Below are 27,491 nucleotides of genomic sequence, written 5' to 3' on the forward strand. Positions count from 1 at the left end.
ATGGATAACGTGAAAGCCGTGAGAAGCGTCCTACAGGTTTTATCTGGACCCAGAATGACCGTCCCCAACTATTCCTGTAGAGGACGGATGAATGTAGCCGGCTTTATCGGAGATCAGGGATCAGCTACTACAGTGTCCATGGCTCAGATACTGGGATTATACCGATACACACAGGTAGGTGGCGCACTCATCCAACTGAGAGGTCAGGCTATTCCTACTTACACCCTCCTCTGCTATAGTCCAAGCGCTTAGACTGACTGGCCAGACTGCAATGCCCTAGAGCGGGTGTTCCATGCTTTATAACAGTATATGTAGGTAGGTACTGTGTATCTGTATGCTCTGGGGCCAAAAGATGTGGCAGCACTCCCACCACCAGATGTCACTAGGTGTTTTCCCACTGTCTAGCACAGCTGAATGAGAAACTAATGAAGGGTTAACTGTAAAACAGTATAGCCTTATGTGTTTTCCATTGTTAATGCCACTGTATGATGTTTATGCTTGACCAATCCCTGGGTTGAGTACTCCAGGGTCCTCTCATTGGTATTTTGTGCCCAATTCCAGGCTACTGGGGAGATTCTTCAAGGGCCTGGCCTGAAGGCCAGGACCCATGTGAGGATTACGATACTGAATCAGATGCTTTTTTCCTGCACACGCCTTCCCTAGCTTTGAGGCTGTGGTAGAAGGAACAGAAAAACCTATCCACGCTGGGCAACAATACTCCACACATCCTATAGTTCATTCCATGGTACCAAGACAATGGCTGGGTAAGGGCAGATTGCCAAAACTTCCACTGCAAGCTGCTAGGATTCCCTAGAGGTCACCCAGACAGCTGGCTCTCTCACTAGGTGGGGCCTATGTTCCTGGTTTAGTGTCACTCTGTGCCCACAAGACAGTGTTAGGCAGATGTTCATTCCCGTGGACGTAGGTACTCGTTCTTTAAGCCTCCACAGCTGAATACCCAAGAGTCTGGAGCAAACCCCAACTACCTCCTGAAACTACCGTCAGTCCATTGTCACCATCGATCAGTAACAGTGGACTGCCAGTCAAGTCTAAGTCACTTTAACCCAAGCCTGAGGTGTCCAGAGACTTTATCTTGTATCCACCAGCTGTGATTTGTCTAAGTGTCTATATATTCTATATCTATATCCTCCAGCGAGAGGCATTTCAGCTTTATCCTATGTGTATCGGCAGCATTAAGACACGTAAACTACAATACACTCTTACTAGTTGTCATTTTATTTTTGGAATCTATAAGAAAATGTTTGGCAGAAAAAGACCACTTGGTCCATCTAGTCTAATATTGCACTGGATAAGAGATAAAGCCCACAACCATGTTATGGCTTCCTTGTGGCTCTGACTGGCAAGCAGGGCATGGAGTGGGGGCGCCACCTTAGCATGTCTGGGTCAGCAGGCTCAGGAAGCAAGTGTGAGGGGTTAAAAGATGTGTAGGAGATGGGGGAGGGGCATGGAGGGTTAAAGAGAGGTCAGTGAGGGAAGGGAGGAGTTAGGAAGGAGGGGGGGGAGCTATTAGGTCACTTACCGGGTGGAGCTAGTGGGCCTATAAGAAGAAGTGGAGCAGCAGCTTGAATGTAGCGGTGTCCGGTGTGGGCTTTTTGTTTGGTTTCCTGTCATGACTGTAGCCTTAAGAGAAACAGATCACTGATCTCAGGGAGACCAGCCAAACACTGCCGGCTGCCGGTAAGCGCTCAATGTAGTGACATCCTTGGTGCATTGCTCCCTGGGAAACATGAATAAGAAGAGCTTGTGGAGCCTCATCTAAGAGTCGGGAAACACAGGACTAGCCAGATATCCCTCCAGATAGGCCCCAGACAAGGGGCGGCTCCTGTGAGGAAACCACCAAAACCACCAAGGCCAGGTATCCATCCACATACAGCTGTTTCGGGGTGTTGCCCCTCAACAGTGTGGAGCAGGATTCTGGCTGGGTGGGAGCAATGCCTAATAGAGCCATAAGAGAAACAGATCACTGATCTCAGGGAGAGCAGCCAAACAACAACACTGCCAGCTGCTAGTGAAAGCGCCTGTAGGCTGTAGTAAGGAAGTCCTGCAGGGCAAATCAGAGTGGACTCAGCAGAGGGGACTCAGCAGAGGGGACTCAGCAGAGGGGACTCAGCAAAGGGGACTCAGCAGAGGGATGCTACTTCCCCACTTGTTATGTGTGTGAGATTTGGAGATACAGTGTTTGCACTGGGGTAGTACCCGGGACCGTGGTGTGGCATGGCACCACCATCTGACAGATTGTCACCTCCTCAGTCGGCGGGGTGCAGCTAGGGGCAGAAGGTTTCAGTACTGGAGCTGCTAGATAGCGCCCCCATCAGACCTCCCTTGTTTTGCCTCTTTGACATGTTTTATCTTATTTATACTGTATTTATATGGTGTTCTGTGAAGCAGGTTAATATGGAGGCTGTTATGGCCATTTACTCCAAAGTTACCGTAAGCGTCCATTGATTCTGTGGGATCAGTTAGAAAAGGGATGGGTGGTCCAAGAGGGGGGATAGTTCATACAAGAGGAGGGATAGGTGATACAAGAGGGGAGATGGGTGGTCCAAGAGGGGGGATGGGTCATACAAGAGGGGGGATAGTTCATACAAGAGGGGGGATGGATGATACAAGAGGGGGGATGGGTGGTCCAAGAAGGGGGGTGGGTGGTCCAAGAGGGGGGATAGGTGGTCCAAGAGGGGGGATGGGTGATACAAGAGGGGGGATGGGTGATACAAGAGGGGGGATAGTTCATACAAGAGGGGGGATGGGTGATACAAGAGGGGGGATGGGCGGTCCAAGAAGGGGGGTGGGTGGTACAAGAGGGGGGATAGGTGGTCCAAGAGGGGGGATGGGTGATACAAGAGGGGGGATGGGTGGTCCAAGAGGGGGGATGGGTGGTCCAAGAGGGGGGATGGGTGGTCCAAGAGGGGGGATGGGTGGTACAAGAGGGGGGATGGGTGGTACAAGAAGGGGGATGGGTGGTACAAGAGGGGGGATGGGTGATACAAGAGGGGGGATGGGTGGTACAAGAGGGGGGATGGGTGGTACAAGAGGGGGGATGGGTGGTACAAGAGGGGGGATGGGTGGTACAAGAGGGGGGATGGGTGATACAAGAGGGGGGATGGGTGGTACAAGAGGGGGGATGGGTGGTACAAGAGGGGGGATGGGTGGTACAAGAGGGGGGATGGGTGGTACAAGAAGGGGGATGGGTGGTACAAGAGGGGGGATGGGTGGTCCAAGAGGGGGGATGGGTGGTACAAGAGGGGGGATGGGTGGTACAAGAGGGGGGATGGGTGGTACAAGAAGGGGGATGGGTGATACAAGAGGGGGGATGGGTGGTACAAGAGGGGGGATGGGTGGTACAAGAAGGGGGATGGGTCATCCAAGAAGGTGGATGGGTGGTCCAAGAGGGGGGATTAAAGGTACAAGAGGGGGGATTAAAGGTACAAGAGGGGGGATGGGTGGTACAAGAAGGGGGATGGGTGGTACAAGAGGGGGGATGGGTGATACAAGAGGGGGGATGGGTGCTACAAGAGGGGGGATGGGTGGTACAAGAGGGGGGATGGGTGGTACAAGAGGGGGGCTTTATTAAGGGGGAGGGGTTAAATGTAGCCGGAAATAACTCCCCAATAGCCCGAGATTTTCTGGAAGGAAAGGCAGCACGTAATTCTAGCCCAGCCTGTCTTCAGGAGGAAGGGTCCTGTTATACGGAGCGATAATTGGCCAAAGCGTGCCGATTCAGCCGATTATCACTGCGTGTAATAGAGACAACGCTCATCAGCTGATTGTGTCAAATGGTCTGACACCAAAATCATCAGTCGCCGACCAGTAACGATTGGCTGAGCAGCCTGTCAGTTCTGAGATCGGTCTAAAGCTGCAGCCGCGGCAACGGGAAGTGAGAAGAGAGCAGGAGAAGAGCCGGACCATGGAGAGGTGAGGTATGACAGTGCCAAACGGTTATCAATCCAATCTATCAGATCAGCGCTTGTCTACATTATTGATTGGCTCGTCCAATAGGAGCCTAAGTCTAAAGCGGAGAAAGGAGAGCGAGGAGGAAGGAGCGGAGTGTCTGTGAGGAGATGTTCTACAAGGAGCTGACAGTGTTAGGGATATTCTGTGTACTTAGCGCAGCCAGTACAATATGGCGCCGACCTTCTAAACACACAGCTGCTATACAAGTAACTGTTCTCGTAGCTCAGCCAATGGGGTACTGGATTATAATAGGTGCGTTTTGGGTGGTAGCCCGGGCCCTGAGCTCCTAAGGGGCCCATGGCCACCCAAAAATACATAATCTCACTGGTGTATTGTCTCCTGGATACAGTTCTGCCATGATTTGCAAAACAATCGCTGCTTTTTTACCGCTGTTTTACACAAATCCGGACATTGTGATATTATATTATTTATCCTGTACTATGAACACCACACTAGTGCCGCCATTACAGAGGGGTGGGGGTGGGGGGGCCCAGACTTGGTGAACAGCCCGGGGCCTATGCTAAAGTTAATCCGCCCCTGCTGATACCAGCCTTAGTAGAAGAACAGCACCCCAGGATACACCCGCCCCCAGGATATATACACTGGCCGCCATCTTGGAGCTTACCCATCAGTGTGTCAGGGTGTTTGATTCTCAGGACGCACTATGAACTGTATACCTTGTAATTCGGAGCAGACAGTATGCCAGCACTCTGGAGGGGCATCCATATCACAGGTCCTGTCCCCCCTTACAGATGGTTCATTCTCCATCCTCTCACACAGACAGACTGATGCTTATACCCCCTTACCTACAATCCCAATGGGGTGGGGGGGCACAATGAGATTCTGTATTGTAGCATCCAGGGAGGTGAGCATATATGTATGGCTGGAGATAGCCATTGATGGGGGAATAAACCACGTTGGAGTGCCGTCTTCTGCATTTATATTCTGTATATTGGTGGAGCTTCCTGAGACTTAGCTCCTTACTGAGTTACAAGCCACCGCCGTCCCCTTCAGCAACTTGTCTTCTGTATGTATGGTGTCCAGCATAGACTGTACGTGTGGGGTGCCACCAGGTGATGGTAGTACTGGTGGTTGTGCCAGCTCAGTCAGTGGTGTTATTGTTGTGACCCCAGTGCTAGTCCAGCACACAGGTGAGATGTTGGTGCCTGCTGTGTAGTATGGCTGGCTGTGTTCCCCAAATGGTCGGTACCGCCACCCACAGAAGGGGGAAAAATAACCCAAGGTGTGCGGTTGTGTTTATTGGTGCCGGTTCGTAAAGAAGATGACAGAGTCCCGGTAGTATTATAAATAGAACAGCTTTACTGTCAGGCTTTTCAATACAACAGTACTTGTTTAACAGAATAGATAAATCTTGGTACTCTAGAGTGCTTGACCTTTTGTGCTTGAGGAGGTGCTTGGGAGAAACAAGGGAGGTAGTTGTAGCCATACTTGTAGAGTAGAGGAGTTGGCCAAAGGAGCCCCAACCCAATACAGCTATGTACTCTACTGGAACCTGGAGTTATCTTTGTAGTGAAGTGTTACTTGTACTTGTGTATAGACTATGACCATCTTCTGCCCCTGGTATTGTTGAACCTGTCCCAGTAGGGTAGTACAAGCCCCAGCCATGGTTATCTGGGTGTAGCTAGGTGTCCGAGGCATCCCAGTTACCTGCACTGCACGAAAGGATACGTAGACCTTCTTTTATGGTAACTTTGTCCTATCGAGGCTAGTTCCCCTGATATCAGGATACTGCCCTCCTCATTGTAGACGTGTTCCTGTCATGGATCAGGGTGTTCCTTGGTTACCCCTCCCTTTGGTATGCTTAGCACTGTAAAGTAGTAGTAGTAATGAAAGAACTGTTGGTCTCTTGATGCATCTATACACTTAGGTGACTAGACTCAACTCAACTGTGTACTTCCTCCTACACAGGGGGTGAGTGTGTAGAGAGCAGGGATAATGAGAAAAAAAAGAGACAGGGGGCGCTTCCTCGTGTAATAAAAGATAACCAGGTGGATGGTAGCAGGATCTTACAGGGATCCACTCACCTGGATAGGTTGTGCAAAATTTAGGCACAACTCTATATGCAGCATAAAGGGGTGTACTCCGCAGCTGTACTGGGGGACGTCACCACCAACGGTGGGAGAAGCAAATCCAGATGTGTAATCAGCCGATTACAGGACCAAGAGTCGAATCCACACCAGGTATAATAAGCGCAGGAGTATTTAAATTTGCACACAGCAGTGCAACCAGGGATCATCCAGAGGTAGATGGCATAGTAAACATATACTCTTTATTGCAACGCGTTTCGGCCCTTTATTGTCTAACATGGGCCTTTATCAAGCAACTTGATAGAGCAGGGATAGGTAGAAAGAGAGAAAGCATCTCCTATTGGTCAGCACAAAACACATGGTATAACAACAACATTAACCCATGACCTTCCTCAGCTGTGCATTGAAGAGCATAGGCATATAGAAAACACTGACACCTAGTGGGGAAACTTCAGAATACCTCATCACCACTTTGTGACAGGTGCTAATAGGTACTAATAGTGGGACACCACATATGGCTCCATACTAAAGAGAAATACAGCATTTGTACACAGTATTCTGACTCCATGTGCTGGATGTTTAGGTTCCTGGTAGGGATGAGCGAACCGAACCGTTACGAACCAGATTTGTTACGAACTTTGCAAAAAGTTCAGTTCGGTACCGAACTTTCAAAAAGTTTGTTACGAAGTTCGTTAAAATCGCAACGGCGTCGCAAAACTGTATTGTTTTCACAGAATGGAAGAGGATATAAGGAATTATTACTCCTATAATCCCTTTTATCCTGTTATTATGTGAATATCAAGGTGTGTGACGTCACTCCAGGAACAGGAAGTGCCTGAGCGTCCATGCTCTTTCTCATTGTGTTTCCAGACGGCAGAGAGAAAGGAGGTGTACGTTAGGCAGAGAGGGAAAACACATAGATTACATATCCAAACAACTGGATAAGTACAGGGAGAGATAGAGAAGGAGTATATATTGTTTGTGAGAGAAGCCGGAGAGAGGAAGATAAAAAAAATCGCAAGATCCAGGGAAAGCTTGATAAGCTCATACATAGTGAAAGAGGCTGAGAAATCAAGAGTTAGGTAGAGAGAGGGAGAGATAGCCATCTAACTCAAAAATCGTGATATCTAGGGAGAGATAGGGAGATAAAAAAAAGAAATAGGGAGAGAAAAGTGAGAAGAGTCACTCAGGAGTCAGGACACGTAGCATTGAACCAGCTACTGTTCTGTGACACAGAGGAGACGTTGCTGCTCTGCTGGGTGCCGTTAACCGCGTATAGCCGCAAGCAAAAAAGTTTAAAAAAACTTATAAAAAAAAAAAAAGTTTGTTTGTTTGTGATAAGCTGTTCTAGGTGACGCTAAGTCAGCGCCCCACAAAAGCTGTCCGTTTGTGCTCTGCTGGTTGCCGTCAACTCCGTCTAGCTGCCCGCAACCAAAAAAGTTTAAAAAAACTTTAAAAAAAATAAAAAAAGTTTGTTTGTTTGTTTGTGATCAGCTGTTTTAGGTGACGCTAAGTCAGCACCCCACAAAATCTGTCCGTTTGTGCTCTACTGGTTGCCGTCAACCCCGTCTAGCTGCCCGCAACCAAGTAGTCTGTTTTTAATTATACTGGCCTGAAATCGATTAACTGCTGCCTCATCCTCCTGAAGTAGCCTCTCCTCGATAATACTGGCCTGGAATCAATCAACTGCTGCCTCCTCCTCAAGTAGCCTCTCCTCGATAATACTGGCCTGGAATCAATCAACTGCTGCCTCCTCCTCAAGTAGCCTCTCCTTGATAATACTGGCCTGGAATCGATCAACTGCTGCCTCCTCCTCCTCCTCAAGTAGCCTCTCCTCAATAATACTGGCCTGGAATCGATCAACTGCTGCCTCCTCCTGCTCCTCAAGTAGTCTGTTTTTAATAATACTGGCCTGGAATCGATCAACTGCTGCCTCCTCCTGCTCCTCAAGTAGTCTGTTTTTAATAATACTGGCCTAGAATCAATCAACTGCTCTGCTGGCAGAGAAACTGGAGATTTGGCCTCAACTGGCAAAGTTTTCCTTGGCTCTGCTGTCCTGCCCAGCTAGTAGTGTGGCGTCAGAGAGGGTAATCAGTGCAGCGGGTAACATCGTAACACCGCAAAGAACGAGGCTCTCTTGCCACAGTGTTGAGATGCTGACTTTTGTGAAGATGAATCGTGCCTGAATTAATAATACTGGCCTGGAATCAATCAACTGCTGCCTCCTCCTGCTCTTCAAGTAGTCTGTTTTTAATTATACTGGCCTGGAATCAATCAATTGCTGCCTCCTCCTCCTCCTCAAGTAGCCTCTCCTCCATAATACTGGGCTGGAATCGATCAACTGCTGCCTCCTCCTCAAGTAGCCTCTCCTCAATAATACTGGCCTGGAATCAATCAACTGCTGCCTCCTCCTGCTGATCAACTTGTCTCTTCTCAACAATACTGGCCTGAGAGGTGAGCAATCTACTGCTGTCTCCTTCTGTTCCTCGACTTGTCTCTTCTGAACAATACTGGCCTGGGTGCAATCAAGTGCTGCCGCATCCTCCTTGTAAACTTTTTTTTTTCAATATTTTTTGTCAGTATTTTGGCACTTTTATTTACTATATTTTATTATTATTTCTATAATTAAATTTTTTTTTCTCATTATTTTTGCACTTTTTCCCCCCCACTTTTTTCATTGTAATATCAACTGCAACTAATTGAAACTATACCCTATCACACTCCCACTATTGTAGCTGCAATTATTCAGCCGTTAGAGCAAGGTTCGTTTTCGGTTCGGTTCGGACCAATCCGAACTTCATGAAAGTTTGCCGGATCGAACCGAACCGAACTTTTCAAAAGTTCGCTCATCCCTAGTTCCTGGTGCTGGTTAGTAAATGTTGGGCAGTCCGGACGTGCAGCAGGACACATGCCTTACCAACCAACCAAAATCCAATGGTCCAGAATTCTAGGGTGAAGAATGATAGTCTTTATTATGCACGGACACCAAACATAATACAGATTCAGTACAGGAACGCCAGAATTACTCAATGTGTTTCTGGTGCCAAGACTCTTACTCACCCACTGGTGGAACATATGGGTTAAAGCCTCTTTTGCCCATTTGCTGCTTATCTTTCTTAATACTGTATACCCTTAATTTATATTGTATTTTTCAGATCAGCTACGGGGCTACAAGTTACGTCCTCAATAACAGAAAACTCTACCCAACATTTTACCGAACAATTGAAAGTACCCGAATCAGTTACTTGGTGTTATCTAAAATGATCCAGTCCTTTGGATGGACATGGGTGGGGATTGTCTCTTCGGATGATGAAATGGGTGATGAGGACATTCAGATTGTGACACAATATCTGACCATGAATGGGATCTGTGTGGCCTACACTATCAAGGTGAAGTATGTGAAGTTACGTGATCTAGATGAGATTGAGAGAAGAAATATGGAGACCATCAGGAAGTCTTCAGCCCAGGTCATACTACTCTGCGGGAGGTATTCTGCATTCCTTAGAGATCGGTTACATGCCATACGAGATGTGCTCCGGGATAAGACCATGGTCTTTGGTCCCGTATTTGCTTTAACCACATATCTTCTGGAGGACCACAAAGAGACCTTTCATGGGAGTTTGGCTCTTGAACCGCTTGCGCTGCCTCTTCCAGATATGAGAAGTTACTATGAAAGTTTCTACACCAGAAGTCAACGAACAGATATGTTACTGGCTCATATATGGCTGATATACCTGCAGTGTGCATCAGCCTACCCGCAAATGAATTATTTTCATCAATTTGCATACAAGAAACCTCTTCGTAACTGCACTGGGACAGAACGGGTGTCAGACTTTGTAAGTTTTGGACACAAAGGACTCTCTGACCGAGTGTTTTCAGCAGTATTTTTACTGGCTCAGGCTCTACATGATCTATATATCTATACAGGCAGACGGCCTTCTGATAGGAATACTCTTCTACATAGATACAGACATCAGGTAATCACTATAAATTACTGTTTTGAGGGCAATGTAGATGGTTGGGTGTGGAGACACTATGAATGGAGACAATGAGCATGGTTGGTTGTGGATATTCTATGAATGGTGACAGTGAGGATGGTTGGGGAGACACTATGAATGGAGACAGTGAGAATGGGATGGTTGTGGAGACACTATGAATGAAGAGAGTGACCATGGTTGTGGAGACACTATGAATGGAGACAGTAAGGATGGTTGGGGAGACACTATGAATGGAGACAGTGAGGATGGGATGGTTGTGGAGACACTATGAATGGAGAGAGTGACCATGGTTGTGGAGACACTATGAATGGAGACAGTAAGGATGGGATGGTTGTGGAGACACTATGAATGGAGAGAGTGACCATGGTTGTGGAGACACTATGAATGAAGAGAGTGACCATGGTTGTGGAGACACTATGAATGGAGACAGTGAGGATGGGATGGTTGTGGAGACACTATGAATGGAGACAGTGAGGATGGGATGGTTGTGGAGACACTATGAATGGAGACAGTAAGGATGGTTGGGGAGACACTATGAATGGAGACAGTAAGGATGGTTGGGGAGACACTATGAATGGAGACAGTGAGGATGGGATGGTTGTGGAGACACTATGAATGGAGACAGTAAGGATGGGATGGTTGTGGAGACACTATGAATGGAGAGAGTGACCATGGTTGTGGAGACACTATGAATGGAGACAGTAAGGATGGTTGGGGAGACACTATGAATGGAGACTGTAAGGATGGTTGGGGAGACACTATGAATGGTGACAGTGAGGATGGGATGGTTGTGGAGAGACTATGAATGGAGACTGTAAGGATGGGATGGTTGTGGAGACACTATGAATGGAGACTGTAAGGATGGTTGGGGAGACACTATGAATGGAGACAGTGAGGATGGGATGGTTGTGGAGACACTATGAATGGAGAGAGTGACCATGGTTGTGGATATAGTATTGCGGTGAGGCACCGATGATGTTAGTTTCAATGCCGGGTCAGCTGATACGATGGTGTGGTAGCTGAGTGGGTCTAGGATCACTTGGGCACTTGTCACGGTAGCCTGGAGTGGTGTAGGACCCAGCTGGAGAGTTTTGTGCCCCATCTGATCAAAATGTTTAACCCAAATATGAATGCGTTTAGGTGCGGGTTCGCAAGAAAAGGCCAGAGTCCAACGCTTGAAAATTGGAACAGTTTACTGGCAAAAACAGTGCAAAACAGTTGGGGTTGGCAACAATACAGTTCAGTATAACACAGGACCTAAAGTGGCTCAGGTGCTTGGGGTTGAGGCAGAGATAAGGTGCTTGTGAGAGAAGGTTTAGCAGAGGAGAGAGGGTGCCTTAAGGGCCTTGTCCGATTAGACATGTACTCTGCCTAGAACAGTGTGACTGATAGAAGATATAAAGAGAACACTCATACTCAAGCTTTGATTGTGTCTGACCGCCTTCTGCCCTAAAGTTGCTAGCTACTCGTCTTGCCCCAGGCCTAGTTATCTGGGCTAAGCCGACTCCAGAGACTTCCTGGTCATCCTGCACTGCTCAGTGGAATACTTAGACATTTGGTAACTTTGTTCTACTGTACCGACAACCCAAAAGAAAGTCCTGCCTAAATCGACATACAGTGCAGCAAAACCATATAGAAAACCAAAAGAATTGAAAATTCTTTTGAAATATAACAAAGTCCTTTATTTACATATACATGATTTTCAAAAATTGATAAAAACTAGGGAATTTCATGGAAAATGACACAAATAACACAAGGGCAAAGGGGGAGAAAGATCACAGTGTGGTAAATCAATATATAAGTGCTGCAATATAATGTGTACCAATTGCAACACTACCATCTGGTGGTCACTGAAATTATAGCAGTTGACAAGTATTTAACCTGCAATGCAGTTACAAAAAAATGACCAGCATAGATGTAGTATAATATAATACAGTATAGTATAATGGAGGAGAGACTGTTTGTAATCCCTCAGCGGCCGGCCAGGTGATTAATAGAGCACCACAAGTAAGGCCCTACAGATTTTAATTCCTATGCGACCCCACAGAAGTGAAAAACAAACCAACACTGAGATCTTACCCCCATCCGGCCCACCAGCCCGACACACTTTTCACTCACTTCATCAGGAGCTCAATAGGAATTGGAATCTGTAGGGTCTTACCTGTGGTGCTCTATTCATTACCTGGCCGGCCGCTGAGGGGTTACAAACAGTCTCTCCTCCATTATACTATATCATATTACACTACATCTATGCTGTCACTGCATTGCAGGTTAAATACTTGTCATCTGCTATAATTTTAGTGACCACCAGATGGTAGTGTTGCAATTGGTATACATTATATTGCAGTAGTGATGTCACAATACCAGAATTTTGAGTACGATACCAATACTAACTTTTTTATTTCGATACTCAATACCAGTTCGATACTAAAATACAAAAAAAAAACAAAAAACAATGATATAAATATAATACCCCCTACACAGCGAATATAATAAACCTGAAATGTTATGTATATTCTTCAGACTTGCACTATTACAGAGATACCAATTTATGGACCTTTTTTAATTTAGTTATTTTTTGAAAAAAAGGTTTACGTTTTTTTACATAACTACGTACCGTGCACAGAGATCACTTAGACAGCTCCGCTATACCGCGTACATGGACAGCTCTGCTACACACTGCTCAGACAGCTCTGCTATACACTACTTACTTAGCTCTGCTATACACTACTTACTTAGCTCCGCTATACACTACTTACTTAGCTCTGCTATACACTACTTATGCTGATGTCGGCTCCTCACAGCCCCAGTCAACCTTCCCCACCTGCCAGCCGGCTGGATCCTCTTATGTGCTGCAGGGCCCTCTTCTTCTCCGTCCTCCTCTCCCGTCCCCCCGCTCTTCCTCTTCAGCCTCCCCACCTCCAGCCTTCTCCGTCCTCCTCTCCCAGATCCCCGCTCTCCCTCTTCAGCCTCCCCCACCTCCAGCCTTCTCCGTCCTCCTCTCCCGGATCTCCCGCTCTCCCTCTTCAGCCTCCCCACCTCCAGCCTTCTCCGTCCTCCTCTCCCGGACCCCCGCTCTCCCTCTTCAGCCTCCCCCACCTCCAGCCTTCTCCGTCCTCCTCTCCCAGATCCCCACTCTCCCTCTTCAGCCTCCCCCACCTCCAGCCTTCTCCGTCCTCCTCTCCCGGATCTCCCGCCCTCCCTCTTCAGCCTCCCCACCTCCAGCCTTCTCCGTCCTCCTCTCCCAGATCCCCGCTCTCCCTCTTCAGCCTCCCCCACCTCCAGCCTTCTCCGTCCTCCTCTCCCGGATCTCCCGCTCTCCCTCTTCAGCCTCCCCACCTCCAGCCTTCTCCGTCCTCCTCTCCCGTCCCCCCGCTCTCCCTCTTCAGCCTCCCCCACCTCCAGCCTTCTCCGTCCTCCTCTCCCGGATCTCCCGCTCTCCCTCTTCAGCCTCCCCACCTCCAGCCTTCTCCGTCCTCCTCTCCCGTCCCCCCGCTCTCCCTCTTCAGCCTCCCCCACCTCCAGCCTTCTCCGTCCTCCTCTCCTAGATCCCCGCTCTCCCTCTTCAGCCTCCCCCACCTCCAGCCTTCTCCGTCCTCCTCTCCCGGACCCCCGCTCTCCCTCTTCAGCCTCCCCCACCTCCAGCCTTCTCCGTCCTCCTCTCCCAGATCCCCACTCTCCCTCTTCAGCCTCCCCCACCTCCAGCCTTCTCCGTCCTCCTCTCCCAGATCCCCGCTCTCCCTCTTCAGCCTCCCCCACCTCCAGCCTTCTCCGTCCTCCTCTCCCGGATCTCCCGCCCTCCCTCTTCAGCCTCCCCCACCTCCAGCCTTCTCCGTCCTCCTCTCCCAGATCCCCACTCTCCCTCTTCAGCCTCCCCCACCTCCAGCCTTCTCCGTCCTCCTCTCCCGGATCTCCCGCCCTCCCTCTTCAGCCTCCCCCACCTCCAGCCTTCTCCGTCCTCCTCTCCCAGATCCCCGCTCTCCCTCTTCAGCCTCCCCCACCTCCAGCCTTCTCCGTCCTCCTCTCCCAGATCTCCCGCTCTCCCTCTTCAGCCTCCCCCACCTCCAGCCTTCTCCGTCCTCCTCTCTCGGATCTCCCGCCCTCCCTCTTCAGCCTCCCCCACCTCCAGCCTTCTCCGTCCTCCTCTCTCGGATCTCCCGCCCTCCCTCTTCAGCCTCCCCCACCTCCAGCCTTCTCCGTCCTCCTCTCTCGGATCTCCCGCTCTCCCTCTTCAGCCTCCCCCACCTTCAGCCTTCTCCGTCCTCCTCTCCCGGATCTCCCGCTTTCCCTCTTCAGCCTCCCCACCTCCAGCCTTCTCCGTCCTCTCCCGGATCTCCCGCTCTTCCTCTTCAGCCTCCCCACCTCCAGCCTTCTCCGTCCTCCTCTCCCGGATCTCCCTCTTCAGCCTCCCCACCTCCAGCCTTCTCCGTCCTCCTCTCCCGGATCTCCCGCTCTGCCTCTTCAGCCTCCCCCACCTCCAGCCTTCTCCGTCCTCCTCTCCCGGATCTCCCGCTCTCCCTCTTCAGCCTCCCCAACTTCAGCCTCCTCCGTCCTCCTCTCCCGGAACATCCGCTCTCCCCCTTCAGCCTCCTCACCTCCAGCCTTCTCCGTCCTCCTCTCCCAGATCCCCGCTCTCCCTCTTCAGCCTCCCCCACTTCCAGCCTTCTCCGTCCTCCTCTCCCGGATCTCCCGCTCTCCCTCTTCAGCCTCCCCCACCTCCATCCTTCTCCGTCCTCCTCTTCCGTCCTCCCGCTCTCCCTCTTCAGCCTCCCCCACCTCCAGCCTTCTCCGTCCTCCTCTCCCAGATCCCCGCTCTCCCTCTTCAGCCTCCCCACCTCCAGCCTTCTCCGTCCTCCTCTCCCGGATCTCCCGCTCTGCCTCTTCAGCCTCCCCCACCTCCAGCCTTCTCCGTCCTCCTCTCCCGGACCCCCGCTCTCCCTCTTCAGCCTCCCCACCTCCAGCCTTCTCGGTCCTCCTCTCCCAGATCCCCGCTCTCCCTCTTCAACCTCCTCACCTCCAGCCTTCTCCGTCCTCCTCTCCCAGATCCCCGCTCTCCCTCTTCAGCCTCCCCCACCTCCAGCCTTCTCCGTCCTCCTCTCCCGGATCTCCCGCTCTCCCTCTTCAGCCTCCCCCACCTCCAGCCTTCTCCGTCCTCCTCTTCCGTCCTCCCGCTCTCCCTCTTCAGCCTCCCCCACCTCCAGCCTTCTCTGTCCTCCTCTCCCAGATCCCCGCTCTCCCTCTTCAGCCTCCCCCACCTCCAGCCTTCTCCATCCTCCTCTCCCGGATCTCCCGCTCTGCCTCTTCAGCCTCCCCACCTCCAGCCTTCTCCGTCCTCCTCTCCCAGATCCCCGCTCTCCCTCTTCAGCCTCCCCCACCTCCAGCCTTCTCCGTCCTCCTCTCCCAGATCCCCGCTCTCCCTCTCCAGCCTCCCCATCTCCAGCCTTCTTTGTCCTTCTCTCCCGGATCTCCCACTCTCCCTCTTCAGCCTCCCCCACCTCCAGCCTTCTCCGTCCTCCTCTCCCAGATCTCCCGCTCTCCCTCTTCAGCCTCCCCCACCTCCAGCCTTCTCCGTCCTTTTCTTCCGTCCTCCCGCTCTCCCTCTTCAGCCTCCCCCACCTCCAGCCTTCTCCGTCCTCCTCTCCCAGATCCCCGCTCTCCCTCTTCAGCCTCCCCACCTCCAGCCTTCTCCGTCCTCCTCTCCCAGATCCCCGCTCTCCCTCTTCAGCCTCCCCCACCTCCAGCCTTCTCCGTCCTCCTCTCCCGGATCTCCCGCTCTCCCTCTTCAGCCTCCCCCACCTCCAGCCTTCTCCGTCCTCCTCTTCCGTCCTCCCGCTCTCCCTCTTCAGCCTTCCCCACCTCCAGCCTTCTCTGTCCTCCTCTCCCAGATCCCCGCTCTCCCTCTTCAGCCTCCCCCACCTCCAGCCTTCTTTGTCCTTCTCTCCCGGATCTCCCACTCTCCCTCTTCAGCCTCCCCATCTCCAGCCTTCTCCGTCCTCCTCTCCCGGATCTCCCACTCTCCCTCTTCAGCCTCCCCACCTCCAGCCTTCTCCGTCCTCCTCTCCCGGATCTCCCGCTCTCCCTCTTCAGCCTCCCCCACCTCCAGCCTTCTCCGTCCTCCTCTACCGGATCTCCCGCTCTCCCTCTTCAGCCTCCCCACCTCCAGCCTTCTCCGTCCTCCTCTCCCGGATCTCCCGCTCTCCCTCTTCAGCCTCCCCACCTCCAGCCTTCTCCATGCTCCTCTCCTGGATCTCCCGCTCTCCCTCTTCAGCCTCCCCACCTCCAGCCTTCTCCGTCCTCCTCTCTCCCGCTCCTCCCGCTCTCCCTCTCCAGCCGTGGATACCTCCGTGCAGCTCCGGCTCCGCTGCATAAATCATTTTCCTGATAACAGAGTCTGGCGGACCCAGACTCTATTATCAGAGAGACACCGGCAGCGGGAGTCTGTTACACACAGTAGCCAACCCCCGCTGCTCAGGAGGGGTAAATGCCGCTGTCAGTGTGACAGCGGCATCTAAACAGTTAAATAGCCGGCACTTTAACATAAAGTATCGATACCAGGAAATCCTGGTACCGAACCGTTTTTTTGCCCAAAATAACGATAGTATTATAGAGGTTTCTGGCATGGACAAGGTGATCCTTCTGTGGTGGCTCTCCCCCTGTGTACTTTCTAGCACTGCATAGAGAGAATCTGTGACTTGCTTCCTCACACACTGACTCTAGACCAAAGACTAACTAACTCCTCCCACCAGGAGCTAACACCTTCCTACAGGGTCGGACCAAACTCTCCTGTGATTGGTGGGGGCTGTGTGTGCAAAAGAGAAAAGATAAAGGATAAGACAGAAATGGAGGGAAAGCACCTGCTTCTGTGAGTGGATAAGACACAACATGTGATATAAAACAGTTAACCCTTAGTCTCCATCAGCTGTGCTCAGAGATAACAAGCACTTTAGTGACACCTAGTGGTGAAAACATTAACTGCAGTGGATACACCTGTGTGAACCTTACTCAGGTGCAATAAGGACTAAGGGGCCTGTACTGGGTCACTACACTATCAATGGAGACACAGACGACAGGATGGTTGTGAAGATACTGTAGATGCAATGTTTGTGGAGACACATATGTATCATTCCTTCCTTCCTTCCTACTAAACTCAATGTAATGTATAGTGTAAGACCACCATCTTTTCACGTGACCCTCTAACCCTAACTGTAAACACTGTTTAAGTGATATGAACTTCCCTGACTTTGTAGCCGTGGTGACTCCGTCCTCTGTACGGCAAAGCCAAACAAACAGAAGTGACGTCATCTTTTTGGCCACCTCTTCTCTCATCATCAGGGCTAAAGGTTAGAGCAGAAGTCCAGACAGACCACCTACCTGGAGTGCAGAGACGCTGGGCCAATAAGGCTAGGCACCATCTCACACACCTTGGTCGCACACACCTTCACTAGTATTCTTCTGATACTATAATAGCTTTGGACTCTGGTTATCTCTCTCGTGTCTGATTTGACCCAGTCTTTCTGTTCTCCTAGTGTCAGTCAGTGTCCGTGTCAGTCGATGTCAGTGTCTGTCAGTAATGTGTTTTTGTGTATGTTAGCGGTGTCTCGAGTGATTGTGCATAGTGTGTGGATGATGGGTGCATAGTGTATGGATGATGGGTGCATAGTGTGTGGATGATGGGTGCATAGTGTATGGATGATAGGTGCATAGTGTATGAATGATGGGTGCATAGTGTGTGGATGATGGGTGCATAGTGTGTGGATGATGGGTGCATAGTGTGTGGATGATGGGTGCATAGTGTGTGGATGATGGGTGCATAGTGTATGGATGATGGGTGCATAGTGTGTGAATGATGGGTGCATAGTGTGTGGATGATGGGTGCATAGTGTGTGGATGATGGGTGCATAGTGTGTGGATGATGGGTGCATAGTGTGTGGATGATGGGTGCATAGTGTGTGGATGATGGGTGCATAGTGTATGGATGATGGGTGCATAGTGTGTGGATGATGGGTGCATAGTGTGTGGATGATGGGTGCATAGTGTATCGATGATGGGTGCATAGTGTGTGGATGATGGGTGCATAGTGTGTGGATGATGGGTGCATAGTGTGTGGATGATGGGTGCATAGTGTATGGATGATGGGTGCATAGTGTATGGATGATGGGTGCATAGTGTATGGATGATGGGTGCATAGTGGATGGGTAAGGGGCCCACTGAGCCTCTGTCGCCCGAGGGTCCGCAAAAACCGGGAGCCGTCCCTAGATATGATGTTTCCCACCTGACATGTGGGGTGGTGGGCTGGTCTGATGGTACAGAGAGTCCATAGATACAATGCAGCATCTCTCTCCTACAGATTCACCTCTTCCTGGTAAATCAAAGAGACACGGAGGGGAATTATTACTTCTACAGAAATGGAGACTTCATTGACCAATATTCAGTTATGAATTGGATCGGTGTCAATAAGAACATGCAGTGTATTCGTGTGGGGGACACAAAAATAAAGAACCAAACCCTAAGTATCGATGTGCAGAGGATAATATGGAGGAGAGGGAAGAATCAGGTGAAGGGGGGGGGGGGGGGTGTCTGGTGTCATAAAAGATTCATAATGGAAGATACTAGTGTGACTGGGAACTGAGTGACAGTGAATGGGACAAAGATTCACCGACTCCATCCCAGCTCCATGTAATATATATATGAGGTTCCCACCGGGAACAGTGCAGACTAGCTGGTACAGGGCAGGTACAGTGCAGACTAGCTGGTACAGGGCAGGTACAGTGCAGACTAGCTGGTACAGTGCAGGTACAGTGCAGGCTAGCTGGTACAGGGCAGGTACAGTGCAGGCCAGCTGGTACAGGGCAGGTACAGTGCAGACTAGCTGGTACAGGGCAGGTACAGTGCAGACTAGCTGGTACAGTGCAGGTACAGTGCAGACTAGCTGGTACAGGGCAGGTACAGTGCAGACTAGCTGGTACAGTGCAGGTACAGTGCAGACTAGCTGGTACAGGGCAGGTACAGTGCAGACTAGCTGGTACAGGGCAGGTACAGTGCAGACTAGCTGGTACAGTGCAGGTACAGTGCAGGCTAGCTGGTACAGGGCAGGTACAGTGCAGGCCAGCTGGTACAGGGCAGGTACAGGGCAGGCTAGCTGGTTCAGTGCATGTACAGTGCAGGCCAGCTGGTACAGGGCAGGTACAGTGCAGACTAGCTGGTACAGTGCAGGTACAGTGCAGGCTAGCTGGTACAGTGCAGGTACAGTGCAGACTAGCTGGTACAGTGCAGGTACAGTGCAGACTAGCTGGTACAGTGCAGACACAGTGCAGACTAGCTGGTACAGTGCAGACACAGTGCAGACTAGCTGGTACAGTGCAGACTAGCTGGTACAGTGCAGACACAGTGCAGACTAGCTGGTACAGTGCAGACTATCTGGTACAGTGCAGGTACAGTGCAGGCTAGCTGGTACAGGGCAGGTACAGTGCAGACTATCTGGTACCGGGAAGTTACAGTGCAGGCTAGCTGGTACAGGGCAGGTACAGTGCAGACTAGCTGGTACAGTGCAGGTACAGTGCAGGCTAGCTGGTACAGGGCAGGTACAGTGCAGGCCAGCTGGTACAGGGCAGGTACAGTGCAGACTAGCTGGTACAGGGCAGGTACAGTGCAGACTAGCTGGTACAGGGCAGGTACAGTGCAGACTAGCTGGTACAGGGCAGGTACAGTGCAGACTAGCTGGTACAGTGCAGGTACAGTGCAGACTAGCTGGTACAGGGCAGGTACAGTGCAGACTAGCTGGTACAGGGCAGGTACAGTGCAGACTAGCTGGTACAGTGCAGGTACAGTACAGGCTAGCTGGTACAGGGCAGGTACAGTGCAGGCCAGCTGGTACAGGGCAGGTACAGGGCAGGCTAGCTGGTTCAGTGCATGTACAGTGCAGGCCAGCTGGTACAGGGCAGGTACAGTGCAGACTAGCTGGTACAGGGCAGGTACAGTGCAGGCCAGCTGGTACAGTGCAGGTACAGGGCAGGCTAGCTGGTACAGTGCAGGTACAGTGCAGACTAGCTGGTACAGTGCAGACACAGTGCAGACTAGCTGGTACAGTGCAGACACAGTGCAGACTAGCTGGTACAGTGCAGACACAGTGCAGACTAGCTGGTACAGTGCAGACTATCTGGTACAGTGCAGGTACAGTGCAGACTAGCTGGTACAGGGCAGGTACAGTGCAGACTATCTGGTACCGGGAAGTTACAGTGCAGGCTAGCTGGTACAGGGCAGGTACAGTGCAGACTATCTGGTACCGGGAAGTTACAGTGCAGGCTAGCTGCTACAGGGCAGGTACAGTGCAGACTATCTGGTACAGGGCAGGTACAGTGCAGACTAGCTGGTACAGGGCAGGTACAGTGCAGACTAGCTGGTACAGTGCAGGTACAGTGCAGGCTAGCTGGTACAGGGCAGGTACAGTGCAGGCCAGCTGGTACAGGGCAGGTACAGTGCAGACTAGCTGGTACAGGGCAGGTACAGTGCAGACTAGCTGGTACAGGGCAGGTACAGTGCAGACTAGCTGGTACAGGGCAGGTACAGTGCAGACTAGCTGGTACAGTGCAGGTACAGTGCAGACTAGCTGGTACAGGGCAGGTACAGTGCAGACTAGCTGGTACAGGGCAGGTACAGTGCAGACTAGCTGGTACAGTGCAGGTACAGTGCAGGCTAGCTGGTACAGGGCAGGTACAGTGCAGGCCAGCTGGTACAGGGCAGGTACAGGGCAGGCTAGCTGGTTCAGTGCATGTACAGTGCAGGCCAGCTGGTACAGGGCAGGTACAGTGCAGACTAGCTGGTACAGGGCAGGTACAGTGCAGGCCAGCTGGTACAGTGCAGGTACAGGGCAGGCTAGCTGGTACAGTGCAGGTACAGTGCAGACTAGCTGGTACAGTGCAGGTACAGTGCAGACTAGCTGGTACAGTGCAGACACAGTGCAGACTAGCTGGTACAGTGCAGACACAGTGCAGACTAGCTGGTACAGTGCAGACTAGCTGGTACAGTGCAGACACAGTGCAGACTAGCTGGTACAGTGCAGACTATCTGGTACAGTGCAGGTACAGTGCAGACTAGCTGGTACAGGGCAGGTACAGTGCAGACTATCTGGTACCCGGAAGTTACAGTGCAGGCTAGCTGGTACAGGGCAGGTACAGTGCAGACTATCTGGTACCGGGAAGTTACAGTGCAGGCTAGCTGCTACAGGGCAGGTACAGTGCAGACTATCTGGTACAGGGCAGGTACAGTGCAGACTAGCTGGTACAGGGCAGGTTACAGTGCAGGCTAGCTGGTACCGTGCAGACTAGCTGGTACAGGGCAGTTACAGGGCAGACTAGCTGGTACAGTGCAGGTACAGGGCAGACTAGCGGGTACAGGGCAGTTACAGGGCACACTAGCTGGTACAGTGCAGATACAGTGCAGGCTTGCTGGTACAGGGCAGGTACAGTGCAGGTACAGTGCAGGTACAGTGCAGACTAGCTGGTACAGGGCAGTTACAGTGCAGGCTAGCTGGTACAGGGCAGTTACACTGCAGACTAGCTGGTACAGTGCAGGTACATTGCAGGCTAGCTGGTACAGGGCAGGTACAGTGCAGACTAGCTGGTACAGTGCAGGTACAGTGCAGACTAGCTGGTTCAGTGCAGGTACAGTGCAGACTAGCTGGTACAGTGCAGGTACTGTGCAGGCTAGCTGGTACAGTGCAGGTACAGTGCAGACTAGCTGGTTCAGTGCAGGTACAGTGCAGACTAGCTGGTACAGTGCAGGTACAGTGCAGACTAGCTGGTTCAGTGCAGGTACAGTGCAGACTAGCTGGTACAGGGCAGGTACAGTGCAGACTAGCTGGTACAGGGCAGGTTACAGGGCAGACTAGCTGGTACAGTGCAGGTACAGTCCAGGCTAGCTGGTACAGTGCAGACTAGCTGGTACAGTGCAGGCACAGTGCAGGCTAGCTGGTACAGTGCAGGTTCAGGGCAGACTAGCTGGTACAGGGCAGGTACAGTGCAGACTAGCTGGTACAGGGCAGGTTACAGGGCAGACTAGCTGGTACAGTGCAGGTACAGTGCAGACTAGCTGGTACAGTGCAGACTAGCTGGTACAGTGCAGGCACAGTGCAGGCTAGCTGGTACAGTGCAGGTTCAGGGCAGATTAGCTGGTACAGTGCAGGTACAGTGCAGACTAGCTGGTACAGTGCAGTTACAGGGCAGATTAGCTGGTACAGGGCAGGTACAGTGCAGGCTAGCTGGTACAGGGCAGTTACAGTGCAGGCTAGCTGGTACAGTGCAGGTACAGTGCAGACTAGCTGGTACAGTGCAGGTACAGTGCAGACTAGCTGGTACAGTGCAGGTACAGGGCAGACTAGCTGATACAGTGCAGGTACAATGCAGTCTAGCTGGTACAGTGCAGGTACAGTGCAGGCTAGCTGGTACAGGGCAGGTACAGTGCAGACTAGCTGATACAGTGGAGGTACAGTGCAGACTAGCTGGTACAGTGCAGGTACAGTGCAGACTAGCTGGTACAGTGCAGGTACAGTGCAGGCTAGCTGGTACAGTGCAGGTACAGTGCAGACTAGCTGGTACAGTGCAGACTAGCTGGTACAGTGCAGACTAGCTGGTACAGGGCAGGTACAGTGCAGACTAGCTGGTACAGTGCAGGTACAGTGCAGGCTAGCTGGTACAGTGCAGGTACAGGGCAGACTAGCTGGTACAGTGCAGGTACAGGGCAGACTAGCTGGTACAGTGCAGTTACAGGGCAGATTAGCTGGTACAGGGCAGGTACAGTGCAGGCTAGCTGGTACAGGGCAGTTACAGTGCAGGCTAGCTGGTACAGTGCAGGTACAGTGCAGACTAGCTGGTACAGTGCAGGTACAGTGCAGACTAGCTGGTACAGTGCAGGTACAGTGCAGTCTAGCTGGTACAGTGCAGGTACAGTGCAGGCTAGCTGGTACAGGGCAGGTACAGTGCAGACTAGCTGATACAGTGGAGGTACAGTGCAGACTAGCTGGTACAGTGCAGGTACAGGGCAGACTAGCAGGTACAGTGCAGGTACAGTGCAGACTAGCTGGTACAGTGCAGGTACAGTGCAGACTAGCTGGTACAGTGCAGGCTAGCTGGTACAGTGCACGTACAGTGCAGACTAGCTGGTACAGGTCAGGTTACAGGGCAGACTAGCTGGTACAGTGCAGGTACAGTGCAGGCTAGCTGGTACCGTGCAGACCAGCTGGTACAGTGCAGGTACAGTGCAGGCTAGCTGGTACAGTGCAGGTACAGGGCAGATTAGCTGGTACAGGGCAGGTACAGTGCAGACTAGCTGGTTCAGTGCAGGTACAGTGCAGGCTAGCTGGTACAGTGCAGGTACAGGGCAGACTAGCTGGTACAGTGCAGGTACAGGGCAGACTAGCTGGTACAGTGCAGGTACAGGGCAGACTAACTGGTACAGTGCAGTTATAGGGCAGATTAGCTGGTACAGGGCAAGTACAGTGCAGGCTAGCTGGTACAGGGCAGTTACAGTGCAGGCTCGCTGGTACAGGGCAGTTACAGTGCAGACTAGCTGGTACAGTGCAGGTACAGAGCAGACTAACTGGTACAGGGCAGGTACAGTGCAGGCTAGCTGGTACAGGGCAGTTACAGTGCAGGCTAGCTGGTACAGGGCAGTTACAGTGCAGGCTAGCTGGTACAGGGCAGTTACAGTGCAGGCTAGCTGGTACAGTGCAGGTACAGGGCAAACTAGCTGGTACAGTGCAGGTACAGGGCAGATTAGCGGGTACAGGGCAGTTACAGTGCAGACTAGCTGGTACAGTGCAGGTACAGGGCAGATTAGCGGGTACAGGGCAGTTACAGTGCAGACTAGCTGGTACAGGGCAGTTACAGTGCAGGCTAGCTGGTACAGGGCAGTTACAGTGCAGACTATCTGGTACAGTGCAGGTACAGTGCAGGCTAGCTGGTACAGGGCAGGTACAGTGCAGACTAGCTGGTACAGTGCAGGTACAGTGCAGACTAGCTGGTACAGTGCAGGTACAGTGCAGACTAGCTGGTACAGTGCAGGTACAGTGCAGACTAGCTGGTACAGTGCAGGTACAGGGCAGATTAGCGGGTACAGGGCAGTTACAGTGCAGATTAGCTGGTACAGGGCAGTTACAGTGCAGATCAGCTGGTACAGGGCAGGTACAGTGCAGGCTAGATGGTACAGGGCAGTTACAGTGCAGGCTAGCTGGTACAGGGCAGTAACAGTGCAGGCTAGCTGGTACAGTGCAGGTACAGTGCAGGCTAGCTGGTACAGTGCAGGTACAGGGCAGATTAGCGGGTACAGGGCAGTTACAGTGCAGACTAGCTGGTACAGGGCAGTTACAGTGCAGGCTAGCTGGTACAGTGCAGGTACAGTGCAGACTAGCTGGTACAGGGCAGTTACAGTGCAGGCTAGCTGGTACAGGGCAGTTACAGTGCAGGCTAGCTGGTACAGGGCAGTTACAGTGCAGGCTAGCTGGTACAGTGCAGGTACAGTGCAGGCTAGCTGGTACAGTGCAGGTACAGTGCAGACTAGCTGGTACAGTGCAGGTACAGTGCAGACTAGCTGGTACAGTGCAGGTACAGTGCAGACTAGCTGGTACAGGGCAGTTACAGTGCAGGCTAGCTGGTACAGTGCAGGTACAGTGCAGACTAGCTGGTACAGGGCAGTTACAGTGCAGGCTAGCTGGTACAGTGCAGACTAGCTGGTACAGTGCAGGTTACAGTGCCGGCTTTGTCTACAAGGTTTGGTACGATCGTGAAAGTCTTTGACCTTCTCTGATAATGCCCTGAATGGTGGTGTGCTGTGCATTCACTTTAAGATAACAACACCTATCCATGGGCCTCGCCAATCATATAACTAGTCCTGTGCCACAAGAAGTAATGTTTATTATGTTTATTACATTATCATAAAAAATACATAAAACAGCAAGAAATACAGTCACAAAAACTGCACATAGCCAAATGCATCCCCCCCAAAACATGCACTGAGGCACGTGATCTAACGTTGTACTCCCCCTTTATATGCCACATTCTTTAGTCGTCATATACCCAAACACGCCCCCTCCCCTAAATCACAACCGTATAGGATAAAACCAGAATATTTACCCAAATACTCTTCATTAGATTGACCACCGTACTACCAAATGCCTATCCCATCCCACTGTGTGCAAACACATGAGTAGTGTGGTGTCGCCCCGCTGTGAGGCGCGACCGGTCACTTGCCAGATGGTGAGGTGTAACGCCACTACAGTAGTGGTTGGTCGGGGAATAGCTTAGCCTGATGTTAGGTTGTCGTGACACCAGTGCCGGCACACAGGTATGGAGGCACACCGGCTTTTATTTTAGATAGGCTGGCTATCCCCTTTCCCCTGTGGTCGGTGACCTGCTGGGCTGTTTGGGGGTCCCTTGGGTGCTTATCACGGTGGTCCAGAGTGGAGATATGACCCACCCAGACTATTGGTACCGCCACCCACTGAAAGGGGAGATGACCCAAGTAGGGTGCAATGGCTGTGTAGGTGCTTAGCGAGTAACCACTGAGTCCAGTTAAAATAAAAAAACTCTTTACTGCAGAAAGGCTTAATACAGTGATATACAGTAGGATCCTGACATTCCACAGGGGACCTAGCATAAGCCAGGGCCCTGTTTGGCTACTGCAGGGACTGGCTTGCGTCCTTCCTCTACCAAAGCCAGAGTAAGACTCACTAAGGTGTGGCTACACTTCCTCACCCCATGTGACTTCCTCCTACAGCTTCTGTAACGTGTGCTGCGAGTGGATGAGAAGAGAGTGCAAGAGAAAGAGAAGGATAGTGATAGGCAGAAAAGAGACAGAGCTCCCATTGGTTCACAGGTCCTAGAAACAATAACCCTTTAGTCACCTACAGTGGTGCAATACTTAGGTACACAATATACATACTGACGACATCTCAGAACTTAGGTACTACTTCATTACCACTTTTACAGACTTTTGCAAGGTTCCAACAGGTAGATTCCTAACAGCCCTATTATTAGTCCTTCTTATGTAGCGTAGTACATGTATTTGTACCCACAGACATATTTCTGCATTGAACGCCATGGCACATTATGCTATTCCAGCTACTGGCTATGTTATCAGCCTCTCCGATATCCAGGATTTCTATGAAGCCTCCTCTAGCTGTTAAGCTGCATAACACGCGTTTCACATGATCGTATGGATGTCCGCGATTTCTTGTCTGTTCCCTTCATGGAGGTTTTAATTATTGTCCACGTTTCACTTTATTGTCCATGTTGTTCTTCAGTTTCTCATTTACTGTGTTCAGGTCCCCAAGTCTCAGTGTTCAGATCCTTGTCCACCAGGAACCCGGAAGATCTCGGTGTCCAGTATCTATTCCTGCTGCTATGACTGTGTCCCCTGTTCCCCAGGAGAAATCTCCAACATGACAGGTAGGAAGAAATTAGATACAGGAAAGCCCCATTGACTACTATAGAAGAATGGTATATAGACGACATTTCTGGCTCTCATTGTTCTTTAGTATGATTGTTATTCTTCTATTTTCCAGACAGTGATAGTTGTATAACATGCTCAGACCTCCACTGGCCCAATGAGAAGAAGGATGGCTGTGTTCCAAAGCTGCTGGAGTTTCTCTCCTACACAGATGACACAATCGTTCTGGTTATTTCTCTGGTTTCTACATCATTTGCTTTCCTCACATACATCATTCTTAATACTTTTATTCTGCACCAAGACACGGCCATCGTGAAGGCCAATAACAGGAACCTGAGCTTCCTTCTCCTGGTCTCCATCATGCTCAGCTTCCTCTGTGTCTTCTTGTTCCTCGGACATCCAGTGGACCTCACCTGCATGCTACGTCAGGTCTTATTCGGAATCCTCTTCTCTGTAGCAGTTTCTTGTGTCTTGGCCAAAACTGTCATGGTTTGCATTGCTTTCAGGGCCACTAAGCCCGGCAGCTCCTGGAAAAGCTGGATTGGAAGCAAGTGGTCCAATTCTCTGGTGTTGTTCTGCTCGTCCATCCAAGTAATAATCTGCATGGGTTGGTTGGCCCTAGCACCCCCCTTCCCAGAGTCGGACACCAAAACCTATCAGGGGAAAATCATTGTGCAGTGTAACGAAGGCTCCACCATTGGGTTCTACTCTGTGCTGGGTTATTTGGGGGTCTTGGCTGCTGTTAGTTTTATTACAGCTTTTTCAGCTCGGACATTACCGGACAGCTTTAATGAGGCCAAGTACATCACCTTCAGCATGCTGGTGTTCTGCAGTGTCTGGACTGCCATGATCCCGGCTTATCTAAGCACCAAAGGGAAATACATGGTGGCCGTGGAGATATTCGCCATATTGGCTTCATGTGCTGGACTTTTAGGATGTATTTTCTTCCCAAAATGCTACATTATCCTATGGAGACCGGAACGCAACTCAAGGACGCATTTATTGGAGGGAAGAAGAGGATGAGTTACTTATG

The 27,491-nt window shown here is 51.2% G+C and overlaps 1 protein-coding gene across 1 annotated transcript; it reads left to right on the top strand.

Annotated features, from left to right (window-relative positions):
- On the top strand, positions 1 to 27,481 carry LOC138795363 (vomeronasal type-2 receptor 26-like). Its single transcript, XM_069974350.1, has 6 exons — positions 1 to 174; positions 562 to 609; positions 9,176 to 9,409; positions 9,454 to 9,507; positions 26,334 to 26,457; positions 26,574 to 27,481. The coding sequence occupies exons 1-6, from the start codon at positions 1 to 3 to the stop codon at positions 27,479 to 27,481; spliced, it is 1,542 nt and encodes a 513-aa protein (XP_069830451.1).
- The last annotated feature ends 10 nt before the right edge of the window (positions 27,482 to 27,491 follow it).

The sequence above is a fragment of the Dendropsophus ebraccatus genome, chromosome 6 (assembly GCF_027789765.1).
Source record: "Dendropsophus ebraccatus isolate aDenEbr1 chromosome 6, aDenEbr1.pat, whole genome shotgun sequence".
Classification (NCBI taxonomy): domain Eukaryota; kingdom Metazoa; phylum Chordata; class Amphibia; order Anura; family Hylidae; genus Dendropsophus; species Dendropsophus ebraccatus.

Excerpts from the sequence above, each read along its gene's own strand:
- LOC138795363 (XM_069974350.1), top strand. The coding sequence starts at position 1 with ATGGATAACGTGAAAGCCGTGAGAAGCGTCCTACAGGTTTTATCTGGA. Across the intron at positions 175-561 it reads GATTATACCGATACACACAG|GCTACTGGGGAGATTCTTCA; the intron begins GTAGGTGGCGCA and ends GCCCAATTCCAG. Across the intron at positions 26,458-26,573 it reads AGAAATCTCCAACATGACAG|ACAGTGATAGTTGTATAACA; the intron begins GTAGGAAGAAAT and ends TCTATTTTCCAG.